Raw genomic sequence first — 23,461 nt, forward strand, 5'->3', positions numbered from 1 at the left:
CTCTGACCACCTTTCTTGTTCCAACTTTGCTGCACCTGTGATCAGGATTAACATCTTTTTCTGCTAATTGAGATTCAGCTGGCATCTCCCATGAGTCTTGTATTTTGAGAGTAATGGGAATTCCTCCAGCTGCTTTTCAGTTGTGATCAAAATATGCCTTGAGTTCCTCTATTTTCATAAGAAGGTTAATTATGTAGTGTCAGATGTTTGAACTATATCTGTAATCCCATGCGTAGGCCTTGTGGGACTGAACACCCAACCATTAGATTACATAGGCAGTATACTGGCCCAGTGCTCAGAAGTACAATTCCAGTTCAGTGTTGGCTTTTCTCTGCCCTTCATGCAGAATTGACCACTATCAGCAGCGGCTGCAAGCATTATTCTTTAAGAAGAAGTTTCCAGAGAGGCTGGCAGAAGCAAAACCAAAAGTGGAAGGTATGGTTAAAGCTTTTGCTAAGAGTTTGGTAGAGAGCGGCTTGTCTCCAAAGGAGGTGCTGTTACATGTGTGGTATGGTTGTGGAGCCAGTGAGTCTGAGGCATGTCATGTGCTAAGAAATTAATTCTGTCTAACAATCTTATTTCACCCATTGAATTAATAAAGTCATCTTCATGACTGCTACACTGTAAATGATGTGGCAACGTACTGCCAGGCTGTCCTGAGCTGCCAAAAGTTTTCATGGCCTCTCTGTGCAGGTCAGCCTACCCTTCTCACCCTCAAGTCCTTGCACCTTACCTCTCCTTGGGGTAGTCAGAATAGATGCCTCAGGTCATTGGTATTCCAGGAATGTGTAACTTACACAGAGGGAGGTGTATGGCTTATGCACTGCTTCCATGGTTATTGCAGGGAAGAGGCGAGTGTATCCAGTTCTGCTCAAGCCTTTCCCCTGTTCTCACTAGCTATGATTTTAGAGTGTGAGGTCTAGGAGCACAGCCTTGCTCCTGGATTCAGATGAGCATCTTGCAGTCTAGATGTAGTTCATCTTCCTTCCCATTCTTCTGGTTCTGGGCATGTGGGTGAAGGAAGGACATTACACATACAGACTGTGTTGCAGCATTTGCTGGGCAATAGTGAGATGAGCATTTTAAGGTACTTCAAATTACAGGGCCCAGCATGTTAAAAACAGCCACTGTGCACAATAACCTGTTCTTTTTATTTCCTCTTTTCAAGCCATTCTTCTGGCATCCAAAGAACTCATCCGAAGCAAGCGTTTGAGGCAACTTCTGGAGGTAGTTCTGGCCTTTGGGAATTTTATGAACAAGGGCCAAAGGGGAAGTGCTTATGGCTTCAAAGTCTCCAGCCTGAACAAAATTGCAGATACCAAGTCCAGCATAGACAGGTATGCTAGAAGGCTGTAAATGAGTTTGTTACTGTGCTGCTGCATTTCTTACCATAGTAATGAAAGCAGGTTTTGTTTTGTTTTTTAACTCTGTAGACCATTTAAAATAATGTCAGATTTGGCATTTAAACAGTGTTTTTCACTCTAAAAGATCCTGCAGTAGTTAAGACCAGCTATTAACACAGCACTCAAGTTCTGCTGTTTCTTTGGGTATTGCACATCTGTTGCTGGATTGTGTTTCTGCAGCACTATGCAAAGATGACAAAAGTAGTATTTCACAAATAACTGAAATAAGTTTTTGGGGGAGGGAGGATTTCTATGGAATTTGCCCTTTATACCAAAGTTTTATGGCCATGGTTTTGCTAAAAAAAGAAAATACAAAAAACTCTGACCACAGTTTTATGTCTCCTGTGAAACATGGTACATGTTTCTAAAGCAGGACTGTCATAAACTGGCTCTCTACCTACACCAGTAATAGAACCACAGTGCATAGCTTTGGGAGACTGAGCCAGGTTGTTTCTAGAGCAGTTAAGGAAAATAGCTGGTTTTGGAAAGGAAAGTGGAGTTTACTATTTATGGACATGGGCTATCCCACGTTTTGCCCCACATCCGCATACTGGTTCTGGAAATTAACCAAGCTATGACTGGTGAGAAAATACTATTTTTGTGCTCCTTCAGCATTAAGATTTTCCTTGGATGTCTTCTATATTATTTCTTACTAACTAACACCTTCGTTGACTTGTGAGACCTGCTGATACCGTAGTTGTGGTGAAATGATTGAAGGCTGTGACAGAATGAGTGATGGCAGTAAGTAGCCACAGGAAATTCATCCCTATCTAAGAGAGTCTTGTTTTGACTACCACAATGTCCTTTCTGTATTCCAAGGCTAACACCTGTGTTGCTAGTCCTGAACATTTTTTGCTTTAATGTAACCTGGCTTGATTTTTCATATATTGAATGTCCTGTGCAAATTCTGTTCTCTCACAAGTTCCCAGCACCCAGGCTGTGTGAAGCAGTGGCCACCTGCTGTCTTGCCTGTCAGTTAACCACATAACATCCACCTCAAGTAGCTGTTATGGCTGGCTGTTCTCTCTACATGCAAAATTCACTACTGTAAAATTCATAGTTTACTTTGCAAAATTTCTTAAACCTTCTCCTGCATCCCCCATACACCTCATTTCTAACCACTCCTGCCTGAGCTGCCGTTGTTCTTAGTGAGCCTGACCACTACTCATAAGTATAGCTGTTTCATTACTGTAGTTTTCTTTTCAGCTTCTTCAGTCCTCAAGAGCCTTTTCCTCTTCTTAGTTAACTCTTGCGTTTTATTCACATAACCTCTGAGAACAACTCGCTTTTCCCTTATGAGTTAATGTCACTTTAGTACTATTAGTTGCTTATTCTCTGAACTATCTGGGGACAAATATTATACTGTTTTACACAATTCTCTTTTCTGTTACACTATTTACACAGATGGATGGAAGCATGCTGGTACTTCCAGAATAAATCAAGGCATAGTATATTGCTTGAGGTTTTAGGAAGGATGTGTCATAAAGGGCTAATTCATTTCAATCTGTGATACTTTTCTTTCAGTTACAGAGCTGCTAACTGATGATATATTGTTTGTTTTGATCATTCAAGCACATTTCCTACCCAAGTATTTTTCACTGATTTGTCACAATCCTCCCAGCATCCTTTTCCTTCTTCTTTCTCATTTCTCCCTTATCTTTTCTTTTTTTCTTTAGAAACATTACACTTTTGCACTACTTAATTATGATCTTTGAAAAGAATTATCCAGATATCCTGGATATTCAGTCTGAGTTGCATCATCTTCCAGAAGCAGCAAAAGTCAAGTAAGTCCAGTGCTTGCTTCCAGAGCTGGAGTTTCTAGTGATTTCTGTTAACTCAATGATCATTAGTTTTTTTCTTTGCTGTTTTCAGCCTTACAGGTGAAATGCCCTTGCTCACATCCTTGATGTGATTAACAATTCATTATTGTTAATAATAAATAATTATCATTATTGATTATTAGTAATAATTAATAAAATTATCAGAGACTTTTGGTCCATATCCATCTGTAGATAACTAGGGAACTACTCCAGGCAATGAAAGGCAAGTAAAAAAAATAAATGTAGGTTCAAACTTAGAGGAATTTATTAAGGCTTTAGTGGTGGTTTTGAGATGTAAACTACTACTCACCAACTACTTGGAGGAGATACCTGACTATTCATAAATGGGTACTACCTAGTTTGGTTTTTTTTTCTTTAAAGTCCTAGAAAAAAACTTGTTTCTACATGATGAGCAGAAATTCACTAGAACACTTGTGTCTAGAGAAGCATGTATTAACAGAGTTCTATGCTCATTTACAATGTAAGCTTGCAAGGACAACCATATAGTAGAAATGCAGATGGAAAAAACAATGTTTGGACTCTGAGGAAGTAAAAAAATCACAAGTAAGTGTACTGCTAATGGGATTTAGTAGTTAAGTAGTTCAAGAATCATATGTAGAGATAATCTGAGACTCCAATAATGTGTGTGGTAAAGCTGGGGTCCTTGCTTATGCTTGTTATTGCAAGCTGGCCATGTGGCATACACTCCTTGCTGGTGTGTCAGGTTCAGCAGAGCAGGTGTTCTGACAGCAACCCCTTCTCTTCTTTACACGAAAATCCTGATCTTCTGTATGACCACAGGCGAGCAGGGTCTGCCTCATCTTATATGTCATACAAAAAGCAGCACAGATAATTAGCCAGGCCCCTTCCCCTTACTCCTAATCATTTGGCATGGCTGGTGCCAAAGGCCGGATACCAGACTTGATGGGCCAATGGTCTGTTCTGCCTCACAGTTCCTGTATTCTTGAGTAACACTGCTCTTCTTGTTCTGTCTGCCCTTTGTCTGTCTCCTGTGCAGCTTGGTAGAGCTGGAGAAGGAAGTCAACAACATAAAGAATGGATTGAAAGCTGTTGAAGCTGTAAGTATCTGAAGGTTTGCAAAGAGCCATACTTAAAATATCTCACTCAGAATCAGGAGCACTATATGCTTTATGGTAAGAGAAAGTGGGCTTTCTCTTTCCATTCCTTTCCATTCTGTTCTAGAATGCATGAACCAAGTAAAAACAAATAAAAGCTGCTCATGTGGAGCTCCTGCTGATGATCTTAGCAGAGTTAAGCCTAATGAAAAGCTTGTTTGCTCTCAGCCTGGAAAGTAAAAGAACAGTTTGACAAATGGTATGGACTGAAAGAAGAAATAAAATTCTTGCTCCTTCTTACTAAGGGATGTCTGGCTGCTGAGCAGTGTTTCACGTGGCTCTTGGAGTAGTAGTAAACAGGTAGTGGACTTCTAACTGCAACCCTAACCTATCCTAAGCACTCCTTGGTAAGGCAAAGATAAACTAGTTAAAGATGAGGGAGCTGAGCTGACAAGCAAAGCAGCAGTGGTGGCTTTTCCTGCTGTTAATGAAAGTCTTTTAAGCTGGACTTAGCTTGCCTGTGTTCTGTTTATACTTACATAGTGCAGAGCCTTACATCTGAACACAGAACAGTACAAATGGTGCGTTGGCACACCTGTGTGTACTGAATTACAAGGGTTAAAGCTGAGGGATGGGCCCAAATGCTCCCTGGAGCTGCAAGTTCATGTGTCAGCTGTGGTTCCCCTCCCTGGAAGCCTGTGTTAGTTAAGCTCTTGATTTTGTTCCTGGGGAAAGACTCCAGCCTAACTGAGACAGGAGAGCACACAGCAAGACACCATGTTTGGTGGAAGGAGGTAGGAACTCTCATATTTGCCTCTTGCTCACGTCATTGACATGTGTATGGCTTTGAACAACCCCATGCTTTCCAACCCTAACTAGTCTGATTCTGTGATTTGCCTTCTCTTTGTGATATGGCAGCCACAAATAGCTGCCATTCTTAGAAGGCTTGATGTGAGAAATGTAAAATTAGTGTCTGCACAGCAGTTGAAACAGTAAACATTAACACTAAAGTCATTCTGTTCTCTCTGTCCCCTAACACCTCCCATCACCTGCACAGATAAATACATTCTGAGCCTAAGACCATCATTCTGTCTCTCTGCAAATATAGAAACATAATCCTACATTTAGGTTGGTGCTGGCATCTCTTACCTGTTGGATATACTAAGATGTCATGGTTTAAACCCATCCAGACAGCTTGTTACCCAATCCCCCCCCTTCTTGCCCTCCCCATACTCCTGAGGGAACGGAGAGGAGAATCGAAAAGAAATGTAACTCCCACAGGTTAAGAACAGTTTAGTAACTAAGGTATAACACAAATCACTACTGCTACCACCAATAATAGTAATGATAAAGGAAATAACAAGGGAAGAGAATACAACACCCCATCACCAGGTGACCAATAACTTGCACTCCCAGCCCGATCAAGCACCGACCGATACCTCCTCCAACCCTGCAGTCCACCCTCCTAGCCCTTCTGGCTCCCTCCCAGTTACCTCCTGTGCATGACATGCTGTGGTATGGAATACCTCTTTGGCTAGCTTGGGTCAGGTGTCCTGTCTCTGCTTCCTCCCGGCTTCCCTCCTCCCTGACAGAGCACGAGGCTCACAAAGTCCTTGGCCAAACCAAAACATCATTGTTTTTCAGCTCTGTTCCCAGCCTGAAAGTTAAAACACAGCACTGCAGCAGCTACCAAGAAAGAGAAAAATGACTGCTACTGCTAAAACCAGGACATTATCCACCCCTTATACCATACCATTCACGTCATGCTCAGATCCTACATTTTCAATATACCATCACCCTTATCTAAGTACACTCCCATCGTAGTGCATGGACCAGTCCCTATAAAGCTGTTGAGTCCATCTGGTCCATGATGTCAGGCTCCATCTCTTGTAATAGTCTTCCAGAGCAGGAGAGACTGTGTGCAGTGTTCACACTTGTGAATAACCTGGACAGTAGTGTCAATTGCTAAGTCCACCCCTCAATCATGAGTCCATCTCTATGTTGCATCTCTGCTCTGATGGCCTTAAGGGTCATGAGCCCACCAGGCTCAAAATAATTCACTGTCCCCTTCAGCAGTTTCTGCAGCTTGTTGCTGGGGACTCCATATAGCTGCCTTCCATCTCCAATGCTTCCAAAGCACTGGAGGGGCCCAGTGGACTAGATACTTGCCCATACTGTCCCACATGCCCTGCCACTCATGGCTGTCCAGCCTTGGGGAAAACCTCTTGGTCCTCCCATATTGTCGTCTAATCCCAGGCAAGACCCAAACCTGACTCTGCTTAACTTTTGGGATCAGACAAAATGGTGGTGGGTAAAACACACTCTGCGTGTGTGCCAACATGCTGATCCCCATCACAGTCAGCAGGCAGGTCCCAAGGATACCCAAAGGCAATTCAAAACCTTCAGAACTCTCAAACGATGCTGCTGTACTTGTCACTGGGGCTGGTGTAGCTGCTGTGCTTGCCGGCTCTCCCACCACCAGCTTCTCTTTTCCTGAGTCCAGATCTTCCTCCTCTGCCCTGCTGGGAAATGCTGCGGGGTCTCCTGCGTCCTCCTGGGACTCGGCGAGCGGCTTCCGGGGAATGCTGTCGGCCGTCGAGGGGCTCGGCTCCTCTGCGGGGCTGGGCTCCTCCGCCGCCTCCTCCCGCTCCTCGACCGCCCCGTCCTCCTCCACCGGCAGCCGTTCCCTGCCGGCCTCCAGTCCCTCTCCCACTTGGTCCCTGGGGCCGCTCTCCCGGGCCGCTTCAGCAGCCGCCGGCTCCCGGGTCCGTTCCCCCTCGGCTCCCCGCGGCCTCACGCAGACCGAGGCGAGGGCGAGGGCCAGGACGGTGAGGAGCAGCCGGATGGCCAGGGACCAGTCCACGGCCACGTCCGTCCCACCCTGCTGCTGGAGCCCGCCCGTATTACAAGTTATTGCCATAAAGTACAGTGAGACAAAAACCTTAGCCCAACCCCCACACTTGATAAACACTAACACAGCAAATACCCGCTCTAAGTAAGTTACAACATTCTGAAGCTGTGAGATCAAGAGGAACAGCTCTGAGAGCCAATAAATCAGCATTGTGACGAGTAACTATCAATCCAGTCAGATCTGTCGTTATCTCAACCCCTTGAGCCCCACGTTGGGCGCCAAAAAGAACTGTCGTGGTTTAAACCCATCCAGACAGCTTGTTACCCACTCCCCCCCTTCTTGCCCTCCCCCTACTCCTGGGGGGACGGAGAGGAGAATAGCAACAACTATCTCCAACAGTTCATCATGTAATTAGCCAGTGATCTTCCCACAAAAAAAAAAAAAAAAAAGAAAAAAGAAGCAAAAACAAACCACAAAACTTTCTAAAGTTTATTTCTGCATTGTTGGGGTAAGAGACAGCGCACCCATGAGAAAAGATACTTATGCATCCATGGAGTGCAGTGCTTGAGAATTAAAAGCACCTGCAAGGGAAGGCTGACTTGGAGTTCATGTCATGAAGAGAGGCCAAGTTTTGACTGGGACCCACAATTCCCCTCCATTGAAATGTGAGTGCCTACTTCTGTTTTACTTTGTGTGACTGGGTTATTTGTTTTGCCTTTACAGCCAATTTTTCTTCTCTTTCCCATACATGGGTTCCATAGACAACCTTTTATCCCCATTCAATCACCATCTTCCCACCTCACTGTTCTCCCTGCCATGGTACTTTTTGACTGGGGTTGCCAGCACCTCCCAGTCTGCTTGCTCAATTCATGTTTTTTTGGTGTGTAAAAAGCAGCACTATAGCAACAATAGAAGATCAGTGTCAGGTGGAAGGTGGAGGAGGGGAAGGTGTGATTCTTGATTCCATTCTAGTGTGTTCTCACCACAGCCTTGGCTCCAGTGACTTGAGAAGTTTCTTCAAGGCCCCTTAAGAACAGAAAGCTAAAAATAGTTTCACAGTCAGATGTTCTTAAAGGTACTGTGAACCCTTTGCCTTCCTGGGCTGGAAGCTTCTTTGTAAAAATAAGACACAGTCATTTTCAAGAGGTGCATGCATCTATCACCTTTGAGTAGGATGGTCCCAGAAGGACAACTAAGTAGTTCTTGGTCTTCTCCAAATCAGGAAGTGAATTCTGTCAGCAGAGCCCTTCTCTCACACGGCAAGAAGATCATAACAATTGCTTGAGAAACCAGTGCTATGCCTGTATGTTTAATCTCTCTAGAGAATCAGCAGCCCACCCCACAGGAGCTTCTCCTAGCTTCTCCAGCTGTGCTGTTATGATTAGTATATACCATTTCTAGAAGATAGAGATGAGTTTCTTATTCTCTGGAATCACTCTTGGGCTGATTACATAATCATGCTGGTTACTTGTGTTTCGTTGGTTTTTATTTTGGAAGAATTACTCTGCAGTGGAGGACTGAATTTGAAACGGAAGGGCGGACCACCCAATCTTAGTTTGCTCTCCAGTAACATCCCAAGTGCCATGGCTTTCAGCAATGTGTAAGATGACAGAACTGTTTTACCCACCTGCTTGAGGAGAGGGGAAGAGAGGGTAGAGCAACTTTCAGCTAAAATTAACTTATAAATTACAGTGGAAAAAGTGGCTGAGAAAAAAATATATGAATGATTCTTAGAAGCATATGAAGTGACATTTCTTGTATGCATAAAGTCCAATTCAAAGTAATTGTAGCATAGAGACAATTCACTGCAAAGTGATGTAAATGAATCGTGCTCCTGGCACCATCCCTTGTGATGTGTTCGGAAAAGAAGTGGAGAAGAGAATGTAATATAAAGCATGGGAAATAGCACTTCTTTAATATGGATTTTTCTCTGGCCATCTGCTCATTTCTTTTCCGTTTTCTGCCTTGTGGTCTTTCCTTGTAGTGGTTACATTCTCTTTCCAACTTACATCAGACCAGATAGATATATCACATTTGATTTTAGATTGTTGATGGCCAAAGCTATTCTATGCATTCAGCAGCACTGTGGAGCAAATCCCAAGGAACCTCTCAGCATACATGCTTACAAACCTATCCATTTGGCTCTGTGAACCAATATTTTGATGACTAGTAACACACAGCACCAAACATGGATGTAGCTGGAGTTGGAGCCAGCACAAAAACATTTTTTTTCCAAAGGGAACAGAGGGTCAGATTGCAACTTGACCTGCTGTTTCATGCTGATTTTCCCTACACAGGAAGTAAGGCTTTATCGTTCCCACTGATTATTCATCTGAGAATAAAGATGAGGCCCAGATTATGATTTCCTTGTCCTCATGAGACTGTCAACAGCACGCAAGCCAAGCACAGGCATGGGAAACTGACATTCTTACCATAACTTGGTCATTTTGATGAGCTCTGTAGCTCTTTCTGCACCACAAGTATGGTGAATAGAGTAAGTAAGGGAAGAGATAGCATGAGTAATCTTGACTTAAAACTAAAAAACTTGAGCCAGAAAGAAAGAATCTTACAATTTTTTTTCTCTTCTTTCTGTAGCTAGTGGACAAATAGAGCTTAGTTTTCTGTGATTTTATGTGGGGCTTTTTCCTTCTTCTTAAATCTTCTTATCATAATAGCCCCAGTTTATAAGTGTGAATTTTATGATTCCAAGCTAATGCTTATTGGTTAGCAGAGTTCTAGCAAATGTTGCACCTGACATCTGTCTGCTTGTTCTAAAGTGGGAGAACTAATTTTGATGTCTTTTTGCTGCCAACCTAGTGCTGTTCAGGGAACTAAAGGGGAGATCCAAAGCTAAGAACTACACCGTTTATTCACACATGTATGCATTTCCCCAAGAATACAGCTTTTGAGTCACCATGGGAAGAGAAGATGGAGGAAACTCACTATTAAAAATTCCAAAATCACTTGCTACGCAATCTGAATTCTCTATTATTTGTAATTTTGCACAGGAAAAAAAAAAAAAAAAAAAAGCAGCATTTAATATACTTGATGCTTAAAGTTGCCTTAGAAATTCAACATATTGATGGCTTTCTTGGGAGTGGTTGTTTGAGGATAAAGGAAACCATAACTTCATCCCACCTTAACTTTCCATCTCATACTGAAAAGGCAAAACCTTTGACTAAGTGAGAAAATGGTTTCTAAGTAATAGCTCTGGATGAATGTGTGAGGAGCAGGAGCATAGTATGCTGTGCACTGAGTGAAATAGATGGGCTTCCCTATTCCCTTTCTTGTCAGAAAAGAATCTTTGATGCTTGCCTGTCTACATCTCTTACTTCTTCTCTTTCAGGAACTCGATTATCAGAAGAGGCGCATGTGGGAATCAGGGGACAGGTTTGTTCCCGTCATGAGCGATTTCATCACTGTGGCTAGTTTTAGCTTCTCGGAGTTAGAAGACCTTCTCAATGAGGCTAGAGACAAGGTAAGAATACTTTCTGAAGTGTCTGGGGTTTTTCACTGGCTCAGTCAAAGGCCTGATCAAAACAGAAGCAGTAATGCCAGAAGCTGAGACTATAGTGAAAACTATAACAGACACTGAAAATGGTTTAGGTTGAAGTTTCTTACTTTTCCTAATCTAGTCTGTAGCCATTTAGAATAAATTTTAGGTTTAAAAGAATGCCCTTGCCCACTTCTTACTAATCTTTCTTAACATTATCCATGTGTGCCATAGAATTGCAATGGCAACATAGAATTGAGATGGCAACATGGTATCACACCATGTGGTTGTGTTGAAGGGACTGCTTTTGAGAGGTCTCTCAAAAAGAGTTCCTTTAGTGAGTGACTTCATATCTTTTACCTTCTTTTTTTGACTTCATCCCACTGTGCTTATTCAGCTGGGGACATTTGTGTTTCATTTCTTAAAAAATACACCTCTGGGTAGTTTGGTAACCCTGAATACCTGATCTTTTCCATGTATACTTCTCTGTTACTGCCTGTATTTTATTGCAAGGATAGAAATCCCAAACACGCATGGTTTGTCTGACATTCTTGGTTCCTTCTTACACAGCCAGCACTAGTTTAGACTACCTGCTTTTGGTTTAGTATTTGGTTTAGTATTAAGATGGCGGTGGTCCTTTCTTTTGGCACTAGGACAAAAGCCCAATGCAGATTCTTTATGAGGTAGGTCAGGGATTAAAAACCAGCAAGTGGTACATGTCCAGCACAGCAATGCAACTTTCCTTGATCAGGCAGTTGCAGGAAAAATGCCATTCTTTTGCTTTAATAATAACCAGAGAATCTCCTTACAGACAATATGTCTGGAAGTTGCTGCATGCTTTTTTAGACATAGCCAACATAAAGCACTCAATAGAAAGAGACTTTTTATTTTAATGACTATAACATGCTTAGGAAACGTTTCTTTACCTTCTCCTCACACACCCTTACTATGTTTGAACACATGCCATTCCAGCTTCTGCTCAACCTATGGCTTTGGTTCTTCCAATGGCAAAAAAGTGTCTTCCATTGCCTGCTTTGGGGCTTCTAAAAGGGATCTGTCTGTCCTTACAAGTGCTCCAATACTGAGCTATTTCTCATGTTTGCTTCATTGTTTTTCCCCTCTCTTCTTCCTCTTTTTCCTCTTTTTTGTTTTTGTTAAGAAAAAAAACTGGAAATTTTCAACAAACCAGATGTGCTTTGCAAAGCCTACAACATCCTCCAACCTCAATAGGCTCTCTGTGCTTGTTGAATCACAAGCTCTTTCTTACCATGGAAACCTACCATAACCCCAAATTAAAGGAAGAGAGGGACCAAGACATCTGATTATCCTGTACTTCTTTTATTTCTCAAAGCAAATTGAAAAAAAGGGTAGTGAAAGAGGGACGACTTTGAAAAATATCCTAATGAGCCCAGGAAGAATTGGTCTGGTTCATAGATTTATTAATAATAATGAAGCTCTAGTTTTAACAGCTGGAGTTGGATATCATTCTAGATATAGATGTGGATAATTGATTGCCACGAGGTAATCAGAGCCATGTTTCCTCAGCTGGGATTTAAAACAATACAACTTATCTTTTCAAACCTGGGATTTTTTTTTATTTTTTAAAATGCCTTTAATATTAACAGAAGTCATTTCTTCATTCCTTTTATTTATGGAAACAATCCATTACAAAGGTGTGATGCTGACCTCCTTGGTAGAGGATATTTTTCACATGCAGTACTTTTTTTGGCCTTTTTGCTTAAACCAGGACCATTTACAGTTAGTGACCATGGGGAGGAAGTGATATTTTAAACTTAAAGGGCCAGGTTGTCAGATGCAGGCATCCATGTTTGCAGAGGAAGCCTTGTAACTATACTTACCTTCATGCAGCAAACAGATGGCTTGGTTAAGAACTGATTTAAAACTTAGACTGACTCTTTAAACAGGCTTCCTAGTACAGCTGGTTCTTGTTCTTTTTTGTGTTTTTCTCACTTTCAATGCCACTTTATAAGGGAATATATGGATTAGATCAAGGGATAATGTTTTCTGCCATTTCCCATAAACTGGAAGGTGGGGCAGGAGAAAGCGAAATTCTGCCCTGGAATGCTTCATCAGTTTTTACATGGTTGAACAGATGACAAAAAGCTTTTTTTTTTTTTTTTTTTTTTTTTTTTTTTACATCAGAAAGAACAAAATGGGGTTGAATTTTGTCTGTGAACATTTTTCCCTGTGTTTCCTGTGGGGAAATAATGAAAATGCCCAGGCAGAGGAACAGTGACCTCTCATGGCATGAATTTCATTTTCCTACTTGAACAAGGTAACATTGCTCTATATGAAGTTTTACAACATACTTAAATGCTGAGAGGTATGAACTTAGATTGCTAGACTGCTTCATAGCTGTTCTACTTTGTGCTTGGTTTATAACAAACTTGTTTTTAAGAAATTTTGGATATTCCTAGAAGAGCAAAATCTGCTGTATCAGGCATTGCCATTCGTGTGATCATAGAATCATAGAATGGTTTTGGCTGGAAGGTACCTTCCAAGATCCTTCTGGATCTAGTTCCAACCCCCCTGCCATGGACAGGGACACTTTCCACTAGACCAGGTTGCTCAAAACCCCACCCAACCTGGCCTTAAACACTAAGCCTCTCTATAGAGGCACAACAGAGGCCACTGCCTGGGCAAGACTGATGAGGTGGGTAGGAAAAGTGTCCATCCCCAGTCTTTCTCATGACAGCTCCTCTCAAACAGGGTATTCATTATCATGGAGAAAGGAGCTCAGATTCTGCACATGCATTTAATAAGCTTAGCACATATAGTAATTATTTTGAAGAACAGAAAGGCAATGAAAGCCAAAATCCATTTAAGAAACTAGTAATTAATGGCAGAATGCTACAAAGCACACAGAAATACTGTACTCCAAGTGCCAGTTACAGGCTGTGCACTTCAGTCATTCATTTTGGGGGACTGGTATTTTCTGTCAGCCACTAGGGCTAATGAATAAGCAATGGATCAGGATGGAGACTGAGAAAGTCAAGACAATGTGCGTTACAAAGGGCATGAGCTGGCACCACAGTCAGCTATCAGGAACAGCCTTTTGTTAAATGAATTACAAGCTATGTCTGGTAATTTAGAACTGCACATGCTTCAGGCCAAGTTGGCATCTAACATATCAGAAATGTTTATAGTACCTGTATCTTGATTTTGGGGCTGCCAGAGTCGTTGAACTCCTGGGAGAATTCTTTAAGAGCATGTAGGCACAAGTGCTGATCCCAGGCCTGCCTGAAATTGGCTGGGATCTTTCCATTGACTATTCTGAATCTGCCCCATAAAGAAACAGACATTTATTTGAACTGCCTCACTATAGGACTGGAGTCTTCATAACAGCAAACTCAAGATTACTTCTCTGGGAAAGACAATTCATGTTGCACGGCTACATGGTATAATTCATCATACATTGCCTCCTCTGGCAATAGCAGACAGCACAGACAGTTGGAAATTTTTATCATGGCTGTTTTTCCTCCTCCTCATAGAGGCCTGTTCCTGCCGTTTCTAGAGCTTGCCGCTGTTTAACATTTCATTGGCAAGCACAGCAGCGAGCGTGTGTGCTGCTGTCCCGTTTTCCCTCTCCCTGCTAAAATGTTTTTTTTTTTAAATAAACAACTGTCTAAGCGATTTGCTTTGTCAAGGGGATGAATTCAGTGGAAAGTTTGGCAGAGGAAGCAGAGCTGGCACTGAGCTTGTGGACCTGTTGTATCATGGAGCATGGGGACCCTTATGGTGTGGAAATTAATGTTTTAATGAAATGAAAAAAAAATATATACAGTCCTGTATTACAGTGGAAAACCTGCTGAAACAGTTTTCCATCTTGCTTTTGCCCATGTCATCTGTCCCCAAATGACTTCAGGAACAATTGAGTTTCAGCCCTTGTTCCACACTATTACAGTACATCACAAAATTGTGGGAAGCATTTTGCATGCATGAGGTCTTAGCTACAGATTTCACAGTTGTGGCAAGAGCAGGTACTGTTTGGCAGGAAATCTGCCCATGGGGCAGTGCAGTGATTAGTACAGGGTGATACATATCCTGTGGCAGAGAGCAGAAGAGAAGGCTGGAGTCCAGAGTATCTAGGTCTGTGCTTCACTGCCTCTTATGCTCCGAGTGAAGCATGCAGTGTGGTTTTAGCCACTGTGAGTAGTTAGGAGCCTGGGCTTCATACCAGGGCTGGGAAGGCTGCCTCCAGCAGCTTGCTGACCCTCATCCAGGCACCGGTGCTTTAAAAAAGCACACATGGTAGCAGGACCAGAGCTATGGGGAAACAGAAGTAATAAAAAAGAGGGGTCTGTTGCAATTTAAACAGTGAAAATACAGTGAGGGTCTGTTTACAGTAGTGCACTGAGTTGATGCAGTGCCCTGCCAATGTGAGCAACTGATATTTTTTTGCTGTTTCTTATACCAGATTAGTGGGCAACACTTGCCTTTCTGTAACAAATGGAGAAAGGAAGACTTAGAGAGGGAGCATGAGTTCCCAAGCCACATTATATGCAGAGCTGGCAGCAGAGGCTGGAACTCCTGACTTGCCTTCCTCTGCTCAGTCAACTTTTTTTTTTTTTCCAGAGGGGGTAGAGAAAGAAGGAAAATGTTTACTTCAGTGAAGTGCAAATTTCTCTTTTATAGTTATTTTAGTACATCTAGTGCTCAGACTCTTGCTTTTCATCTTTCACTGCTTTACTGTAAGTGATTGTGAGCTAGTAAGCCATGTTACAGGGGACCAAAGACAGGCTGTTCTCAGCCTCTGAATTGCTGCTGCTTAGAGACCGCAACACCTTACACTCGTGAGGGTCTCTGGAAAGGTCCCAGGCTGCTGGGGCTTTCCAGCACAACACCACTTGCTCCTTTGAGTGGCAGTGGAGAGGCAGTGGCAGAAGCTCCTCTGCCAGTGTGACAATAAGGAGCTGGTGTTGGTAGGTGGGTGACAGGCCATGTGCAGAACATTTGCAGTCAACACCTCCCTCTAATGGAGAATTCCATATATGGAGGATCCAAAAGCCCCAGACAAGGACCCCCTCCTTTTCAACCCCCAGCCTCCCTAAGAGTCCAGAAAATCCCTGTGGGCATTCTTGGGCTCAAACCAGCTCAGTTCCTGCGTGCCCACTCATTCACATTAGCTGTACACAGGAGGGATGCAGGGCATGGAGGCAGTGCATCACTAGGTACAACAATCATCTCCTGTGGGCTGCTCCTGAGCTCCACTTCACAGGAGGTTGACAAGTCTTCCTTCTGGCTGGCAGCTCTACTTGCTGCTCTTAATTTGCACCTTATCTTCAGTTGTCACAGGAGTTAACCACAAGTGGGAAGAGATTCGAGGTAGCACATCTCCTGTTAGCAATGAGCTTCAAGTGTTCTATGTGTTCAAGGTGGCAATGTCTGTGCTGAAGTTTTTCTCTTGCACGCCTGCTTCTCTGGCTGATTGGCATGCTGAGGCAGGCATGCCAAGTACATATAGAACATGGAGATGATTTATCTCCTCCTGTGGTATTGACAGCCTGTATTTTCTCTACTGAACAGCTGGTGTTGGTTGGTTTGGATTACTGTGAGACCGCTGCACTTTACTAATATTCAAGCAGCATATGTGTATGCTATATACAGAGAAAATACATATACACAGATGGGGAAGGAGAGAGGGAGTAGGTGTACGTACTTGTGTGTGTGTGCCTTCAGAGGCTGCAGGGTAAAGGAGTTAAACCAGAGAAGTAATCTATTGCTGTTTCCATACCCTGAAGTCCCTCCCTGACATTGCTGCTGTAGTGCTTCCTTCGGCTCCTGACATGGTTGGTAGCTCAAAGCAACTTGCATTTCTTCCAACACTTTCTTTTTTTTTCCTCCCAGATACTTTGAGTTTCTTTGTTTGTTTCTGGCTAAGAATGAAGCCTTTTTAAAGAAAAATAATCTGTTGCTTCAAACTGCTTTGTGGGCCTGGCAGGGAAAGTAAAATGTCCAATCAGGCTGAGCCAGAAGGAAGCCACTTTCCCTGGAGATTTGTTCCCCCTGCAGTTGACTGGAGGACATTGTTTATGCTTTACCTGGTACAGGGCCAGAGGGGTTCCTAAGACCTGCTTCCAAACTCATTGTGTGCTTGGGATTGGAGCCTGAACTGTTCTTACTGTCTTTTCCATTCTACAAGTTCACCCACCTAAGGAAAGGGAAGCTGGGCTCTGTTAGTATGAGCTGAGTATACACACAAGAGAGTTTGAAAGCAGTCTATAGCTTGGGAGAATCTGGATTTAGTAACTGTTGAGGTCTGTAAGGATGCTCTGCTGCTCAGTGTGGGTGTATGACAGGCAGGCAGGGAATGCCAGGGGAGCTGTGTACCAGGGCAGCAGTGCCAGGGGAGAAGTGTTGCTGGTGCTGCCTGTTGTGATACAAAGGTGTGTGAAAGAAGCTGTTTGGACAATGAAGCTTTTAGATGTGTACAGTTATACAGGACTTTGGACACATGTGAACATGCTGTCGACAGACTATATGTGCATGTATTTGAGTGCATTTTGGTGAGTAGAAAGGCATGCTTGTGAGTGTGAGAGAGCAAATAAGAGAGTACAACTACTGCAAGACTGATGTCCAAGAGACAGGGGATGCTGTGAATTTACCATACCCCAATCAGGACAGCTCTGTGACTGAAGTCCTGCCAGTTGGCTGCCTTCCCATGTGTTCTGCAGCCTCAACATTTGCCTTTTAATATAAAAGCCATTTGTGATGTATTCATGCTCTTTTAAGTCTGCCTGGGAGCCCTGGCTGCTTTCCTTGCCCCACTCTCATGCCATGTCTGTCCATAGTCTCCTCTCTCCCAGGCAACACCCTGACTCAGACAGGGTGATGGATGACACAGCAAAAGGCTCCTGAGAGGACAAAATGTAATATTACTGCAAAAAAAACATCTAACTCCAGCCATTCAAAAAGTAATTTGAGGGGAATGTGAAAGGGGAAAGGATGGGCTAAAACTATTTATTTGGTAGTCAGGATGGGCTATAACTGCTTGTTTCCCCACTAGCTCACTGTCTTCCATGCCTCTGCTGTCCCACAGCTGCAGCTTAGATGTGGCTTGGCAACCAACTTCTGAACTTTCTCCATCACCTTCAGGCACTGGAGATAGGGGGTTTTTGTATAAGTGGACAGCTAGTGCTCTCCAGCACCACTGGCCCATGTTGCCTAAAGGATATCCAGGAATGCAGATTCTTCAGGGACACAGACACCTGCCTAAAGGAAGGGCACTTCTGTTGATGGGGGGAGGGGCAAGTTTCTGCTCTCACTGCATGAATGATAAGAGGGTATTGAACTGTATGTGTGGTTACTCATAAGCTTTCCTCGCTGTCTTCACCAAACTGCTTGCCTAATTATTGTTCTTTTGTTTTCTGCCCCCTTGACAGTATGCCAAGGCACTGAAGCATTTCGGAGAAAGTGAGGGCAAGATGCAGCCAGATGAATTTTTTGGCATCTTTGACACTTTCTTACAGTCCTTTGCAGAGGCCAAGCAAGATCTGGAGAATATGAGGAAGAAAAAGGAAGAAGAGGAGCGCAGGGCACGTATGGAGGCCATGGTGAGGACCTGGGCACAGGAAGGCTTTTCCTTCCCTCGCCTTTTCATGTCTCAAGAAAGAAAGGTTAAGAAAGCCAGTTCTACTGTTCATGTCCTGTCACTGTTTTATGTCCCACTCCATGACACCTCTCTTTGGCATCATTCCTTTCTCAAATGATGCCATTTTTCCTGCTGGCTGTCCTGCCAGCTTTCAAGGGCTGTTTGGGTCCTACATTACTCTTGGATTCTGATACCAAATCTAGCCCTGTTCTGGCCCAGCACTTTGCAGGATAGTGTTGTGTCTGCCCAGTGGCAGACTACCCTGATTTCACACTGCAAAAGTGTGCAAAAGCTCTGGGAGCCTGATCCCCCTTGGTCCTGCCAGCTGGTTGGCTTCTACTCAGACTTCATCATCACCTGATGCATGCCTGTCACCTGACAGTGCACAGTGACACAGCAAATGCCAGGCACCTGCTACAGCCCACACTGTTAGTGTTTCTGGCCAGTCCTAGTGCCTTTATTACTCTGGCCTTGACATGGTGAGAGAGATTTTGTGCATTGTTTATTTTGCTCCTGGAAGACAGACGTGTATCCCCAGGGATTTGTGTGAATGAGCCTCTGCCTATAAACTCAGCCTTTCCCAAGCCCTGAGAACAGCTCAGCTGTCCCCTGCCTCCTTCCCCCCTGCTGTGGCCTCACTGTGGGGAGGTGCTGCTTTAAATATTTGCTGTGCCAGAAGCACTGGTTTGTATCCTTTAGAAGAGGAGAGGTAAAACTCTGGGATGCCAGCAGGTTTAGTTGGGCACAGGGCCAGGACATTCAGTCCTAAGCTAGGAATTACATTTAAGCTTCCTTTAATGGCTGGACTTGATCTTAAAGTTCTTTTCCATCCTTGTTGATTCTGTAATTCCTCTCAGCCAGCCTGGAAAGTGCAGGAGCCTGCTGTTAAAGTCCCTGGATGGTTTTGTAGTCCTAATACACCATGAGAGAGGTTGCAGTTTGCTTATGGAAAGAGTCTTCCTGCAACATGCAGGAGTGAGTGACCTTCCTGACAGCTGCATCCATCCCTTGCCATTTCCACTAATCTTGGAGATGAGCAGTGGAGGGGAAAATATGAGCTCCCTGGAGCTACCCAAGGGAGATCAAGGGCATCATGTTGACAGTTGGACCTATCCAATGATTTGTAAAGTCTACAGTCCTGTTTCGTTGCTCTTTTTATTTATAAGCTATTTCTCTTTCCAGAGTTGAGACAATGTGCCTACCTTTTCCCATCACTGCAACACACAGCCTTCATGCAAACATGAGCTGTTTGGTGGATAGGGATTTTGTTCATGTGTTGTTACCTCACACAATTTTCATTCTCCAGGATGTTTAGTTTGTTGTTTTCTGGGGTTTTTCCTTCCTTCTTTTCCTCCTTCTGTGGGACTTCAGCCTTTCTGCCTGTCAGTGTAGCTAGCTATGCCCCAAGTGCAAAGCTGTTTCACTATACTAGTGACTGTGTTTTGTACAGACACATTCAAACTAACTTTAAATTCACTAGGTCAGCACAGTGGTGCTGCCACACTAATGTTGCTACAAGCCTGGCCCCAGAAGCTATGTAATTACTTATGCCAGCACCACTTGTCAAGTGTCATTTGGCACAACTACTTTGGCTGGCACTATCTTACTGTAAAATTAGTGCAAAACAGCAGCAGTATGTACATCCCATGTGTTCTTTTTGCTCCAGGTAACACTTTGTGAGGCAAACATACAATGCTACTCATTCCTCATCTCTCCTACTCTTATCTGTGCAGAAGGGAAACCCAGCATAGTCCACCACCTGGTACAGGTGATGGCCTTGTGGATGATCTGGCACTTTGGTTTGCTAATCCTAAAGCTCTGTGTCTTTCTCCACAGCTAAAAGAGCAAAGGGAAAAAGAGAAGCGACAAAAGAAAGCGAAAGCTGGAAGCATCTCTGAAGAGAGTGGGGAGTTTGATGACCTGGTGTCAGCATTAAGGTCGGGTGAAGTCTTTGACAAAGACTTATCCAAGCTCAAGCGTAACCGCAAGCGCTCGGGGAACCAAGGCTTAGAGACAAGTCGGGAGCGGGTGGTGACAAAGCTAAATTATTAAGTACAAGAGGAAGAAAAAAATAATCAACCAAAAGAAGGTGACGAAAAAGTGCAAAACAAGGAAGATGAATGTGTGCAATGGCGCCTGACTGACAGCTGCCCCAAAGGATTTATTTGGTCTTTGGCTAGAGATGTTACCTGTCCATTATCAGCTTTCCTCTCATCCCTCTTCTGTGCTCCTATTTTGAACCATTATAAAAGTGCCTCTGCAGACCCAGCAGGGCCCATGACTGGACCATGCAGAGCTGACAGATTTGCTTCTAGGAATTTATTGTGTCATCAGAGGCCTTGTGGTGATGACAGAAAATACTTGGGCCTTGCAGACTGCCTCACAGCTGGAGACAGATAAGTTTTTGTGTGCCAAAGTGAAAACTAGTCACCATCTCCATCTTGATGATAACAAGCAAGAATAATTTCAGAGCAGCTCTATAAACACCTGTCACATCTTCAGGATCTAGGCTGGCCTCCAGGGGCTTATCAAAATCTCAGTGTTTCCAGTTCCTTTCCAGAACTGGATTTTATAAACCATTGATTAGTATGAGAAAAAATGCTTTTGATCTCATGTTCTGTATAGTATTTTTGTGTAGCCTACACTGTCCAAGGCAAGTGATGCTCAGAAGTTCTGGAAGAGGTTAAAATTCAAGACTCAGGATCAACATAAAATGCTTTGTAAAAGTCTTTTGGATTCTGATTTTCTAGAAGCAGTTTTCTGGAATTTATTGATGGTTGAGCCTTGAAGCTATGAAATGCAAACATAGGAAGGAGGCTCTGGCTTCTCTTTAGAAAAGTAAGCCACTGCCAGGTTGTGATTACAAGTAGATGACTGTGGAGCATGTTGTCATTGCTGGAGGGTGGGAGGAAAACAGTGGAACATTTCTTACCCGTTTGTGCAAGGTTCCTTAGTGCAGCCCAATGGAAATCGGGAGCTCTGTAGTATCATTCACAGGTCACAAACATCAAAAAGCAGACAGTCACTAGCTGCAAGAAATGAGATTTCCACTTGATGTTAGCTGTAATTTCTGTTGACGTGAACTCGTCTTTCTGTCTAACAGGCTGACCTTTACTGCACACACCCACTCCCACCTAAGAGAATCACGTAACTCAGTAAGTTATAAATGTGTCAAAGGAGAGCCATGGAGCCCACAGCCTGATTTATTTTGAAGAGCTCACTTGGAATGAATCAACAGAAGGTCCCATAATGAAAATTGAGAATTCTTCCAGGAAGACATAGAATTGTATATGTCAAGCAGGCTTTGGAGATGGGTTTTCATAAACAAAAAACAAATTTGTATTTAAGCTACATGTATGAAGCACACAGTTGAAAGCAAAGAACACTAAGAGGCCTGGATTCTGAATTCTGTGTGACTATGGCTCTAGGAAAAGGATTGGACTGTGTGGACTGGTGTGGGCTGCTTTTTATATTTAAAAGAAAAAAAATCTTCCTTTTAATTATTTTCTCTGGAGAAAGAAAAAAAGTACCAAAAAAAAAAAAAAAAAAGTTGTGATGGATTCTTCCTCATAGACAGGAAGAAAAGAGAGAACATTTGAGAAGAGGGACCAACCATCTACAAACTTTGCATCAATAGTCAACAGCACAAAATGCCAAGGATACCAGGGAAGTGAAAAAAAGCTCTATTTGTGATTTTATTCATTTGGTTTGATTTTTCTCTGAATGTCACTTAACCTCAGGCTCTGCACCGAGTCTGCAGAACAGAACTTCCTCTGCCATACACGCTGCCTGATCAGTATTACACACTACCAATATTGGAGAAGCAAACTGTGGTGGTTTACTGAACACTTTGAGAGTAAAAGAATTATGTAAACTACGGAAAGAATAAGAAGAAAAAAAAAAGTCAGAATTGTTAAACTCTAATGTTTCATTGTTTACTGAATTTTGAGTCTCCCACCCCAGAATTTCCCTATTTACGACATTCCAGACTGCTGCGCCTCCATATAATACTCATCGTAAAGAGCTGGTATCTTACAAGAGCTGGGTGCATTCTCCTCCCTTACTATCCCACTCCCCTCCTGGGATTAGCTATTAACAGCAATGCCTATTGCAGTGGACACAAGCACCTTGTAGAAGAAATACTGTCTTTCATAAAGGTTTTGAAAGTTTAGAAACACACTCACTTTTTAAAGCATTTTTATTTTAAATTACAAAATGGATTTTTAGAAATGTCTCTTGTAAATTATATTAATAATAAGCTCCTTGCTGCTCCCTGAAGTAGAAATGCTATATCCCAGCCCTTTTTGTTTGTCTTATTTTAAAGCATGCCATATAACATATGCCACATAAGCCATATGAGAGGTGGTAATATGTGCCAAATTGGTATACAGTTGAGTTTAGATTTGGATAATCCCTGAATTCCAAAGATTATGCTTTTAAGGACTGGAACATCGTAGGTTTTTTCCTGTCTTTGTTCTTCCTGGGTTTAGGACTTGCCCAGAAACTCAGGTGTAGTGCCAAGGTCAGCCCTGGTGCAAGATTATGTGATTCATGGTTCTGCCCAATTTACAACTGCTTGCTGCTCACCAGATACTTGTTTGGTAAGGCAGACTGTCAACATGGCAGTGCTGTCAAAGAACACCTCAGGACAAAAACCTTGAATATAAATACAGCATTATCCCCACCCCAGTATTTGTTAAATCAGGTTTATGCTATGCTTTTTGAAACTGAAGTCACTTTGCCAGGCCACAGATGTAGCAAATACAGAGAGAACGATAAGCCCTCTGTCCATTTGTGTACACAGTTCAACTCTGATTTCAAGAGATCCTGTATGATGGTACTCAGTGCTCCAGCCCCACTGACAGAGTCAAAGGAAGCTGCTGTACTTTTGTCACCTCCTTAACTCATGTGCAAATAATAAGATTGTGCAACACCTGTAAATCATTTGTGGGATATTTACTGGGACAGACGGAAAGCTCAGAGTCATGCCCCCTGATTCATTACAGCTCAACTTTCTCAGCACCCCAGTGCCCCAGACTCCAGTTTTGAATCTGTGGTGGTGGCTGAAGGCTTCATTCAGTGTGTTGGGAAGTCCTCTCCCTGGCTCTTGGCTCTATGGTGAATGTTCGTAAAGAAGGTTGTGAAAAAGCTCACTTACACACTGAGGCAAGCAGTGATTTCGTACAAGTGGTGACAAGTAGAGAGG

At 43.1% G+C, this 23,461-nt stretch overlaps 1 protein-coding gene across 2 annotated transcripts in view; it reads left to right on the top strand.

Annotated features, from left to right (window-relative positions):
* Positions 1–21,725, top strand: part of DAAM2 (dishevelled associated activator of morphogenesis 2) — a 178,840-nt gene extending 157,115 nt beyond the window's left edge. For both annotated transcript variants that reach the window (XM_061365987.1, XM_061365988.1), the window contains 7 exons: positions 347–435; positions 1,169–1,337; positions 3,080–3,187; positions 4,242–4,302; positions 10,497–10,628; positions 18,047–18,217; positions 20,092–21,725. In XM_061365987.1, coding sequence (XP_061221971.1) covers positions 347–435; positions 1,169–1,337; positions 3,080–3,187; positions 4,242–4,302; positions 10,497–10,628; positions 18,047–18,217; positions 20,092–20,307 — 946 coding nt within the window. In that variant the 3' untranslated portion in view covers positions 20,308–21,725. The remainder of the gene's footprint in view (positions 1–346; positions 436–1,168; positions 1,338–3,079; positions 3,188–4,241; positions 4,303–10,496; positions 10,629–18,046; positions 18,218–20,091) is intronic.
* Positions 21,726–23,461: the final 1,736 nt, after the last annotated feature.

Source organism: Neopsephotus bourkii, unplaced genomic scaffold (assembly GCF_033783945.1).
Source record: "Neopsephotus bourkii isolate Nb327-2 ecotype Australia unplaced genomic scaffold, CSIRO-AGI_Nbou_v1 NB_1292, whole genome shotgun sequence".
Classification (NCBI taxonomy): Eukaryota; Metazoa; Chordata; class Aves; order Psittaciformes; family Psittacidae; genus Neopsephotus; species Neopsephotus bourkii.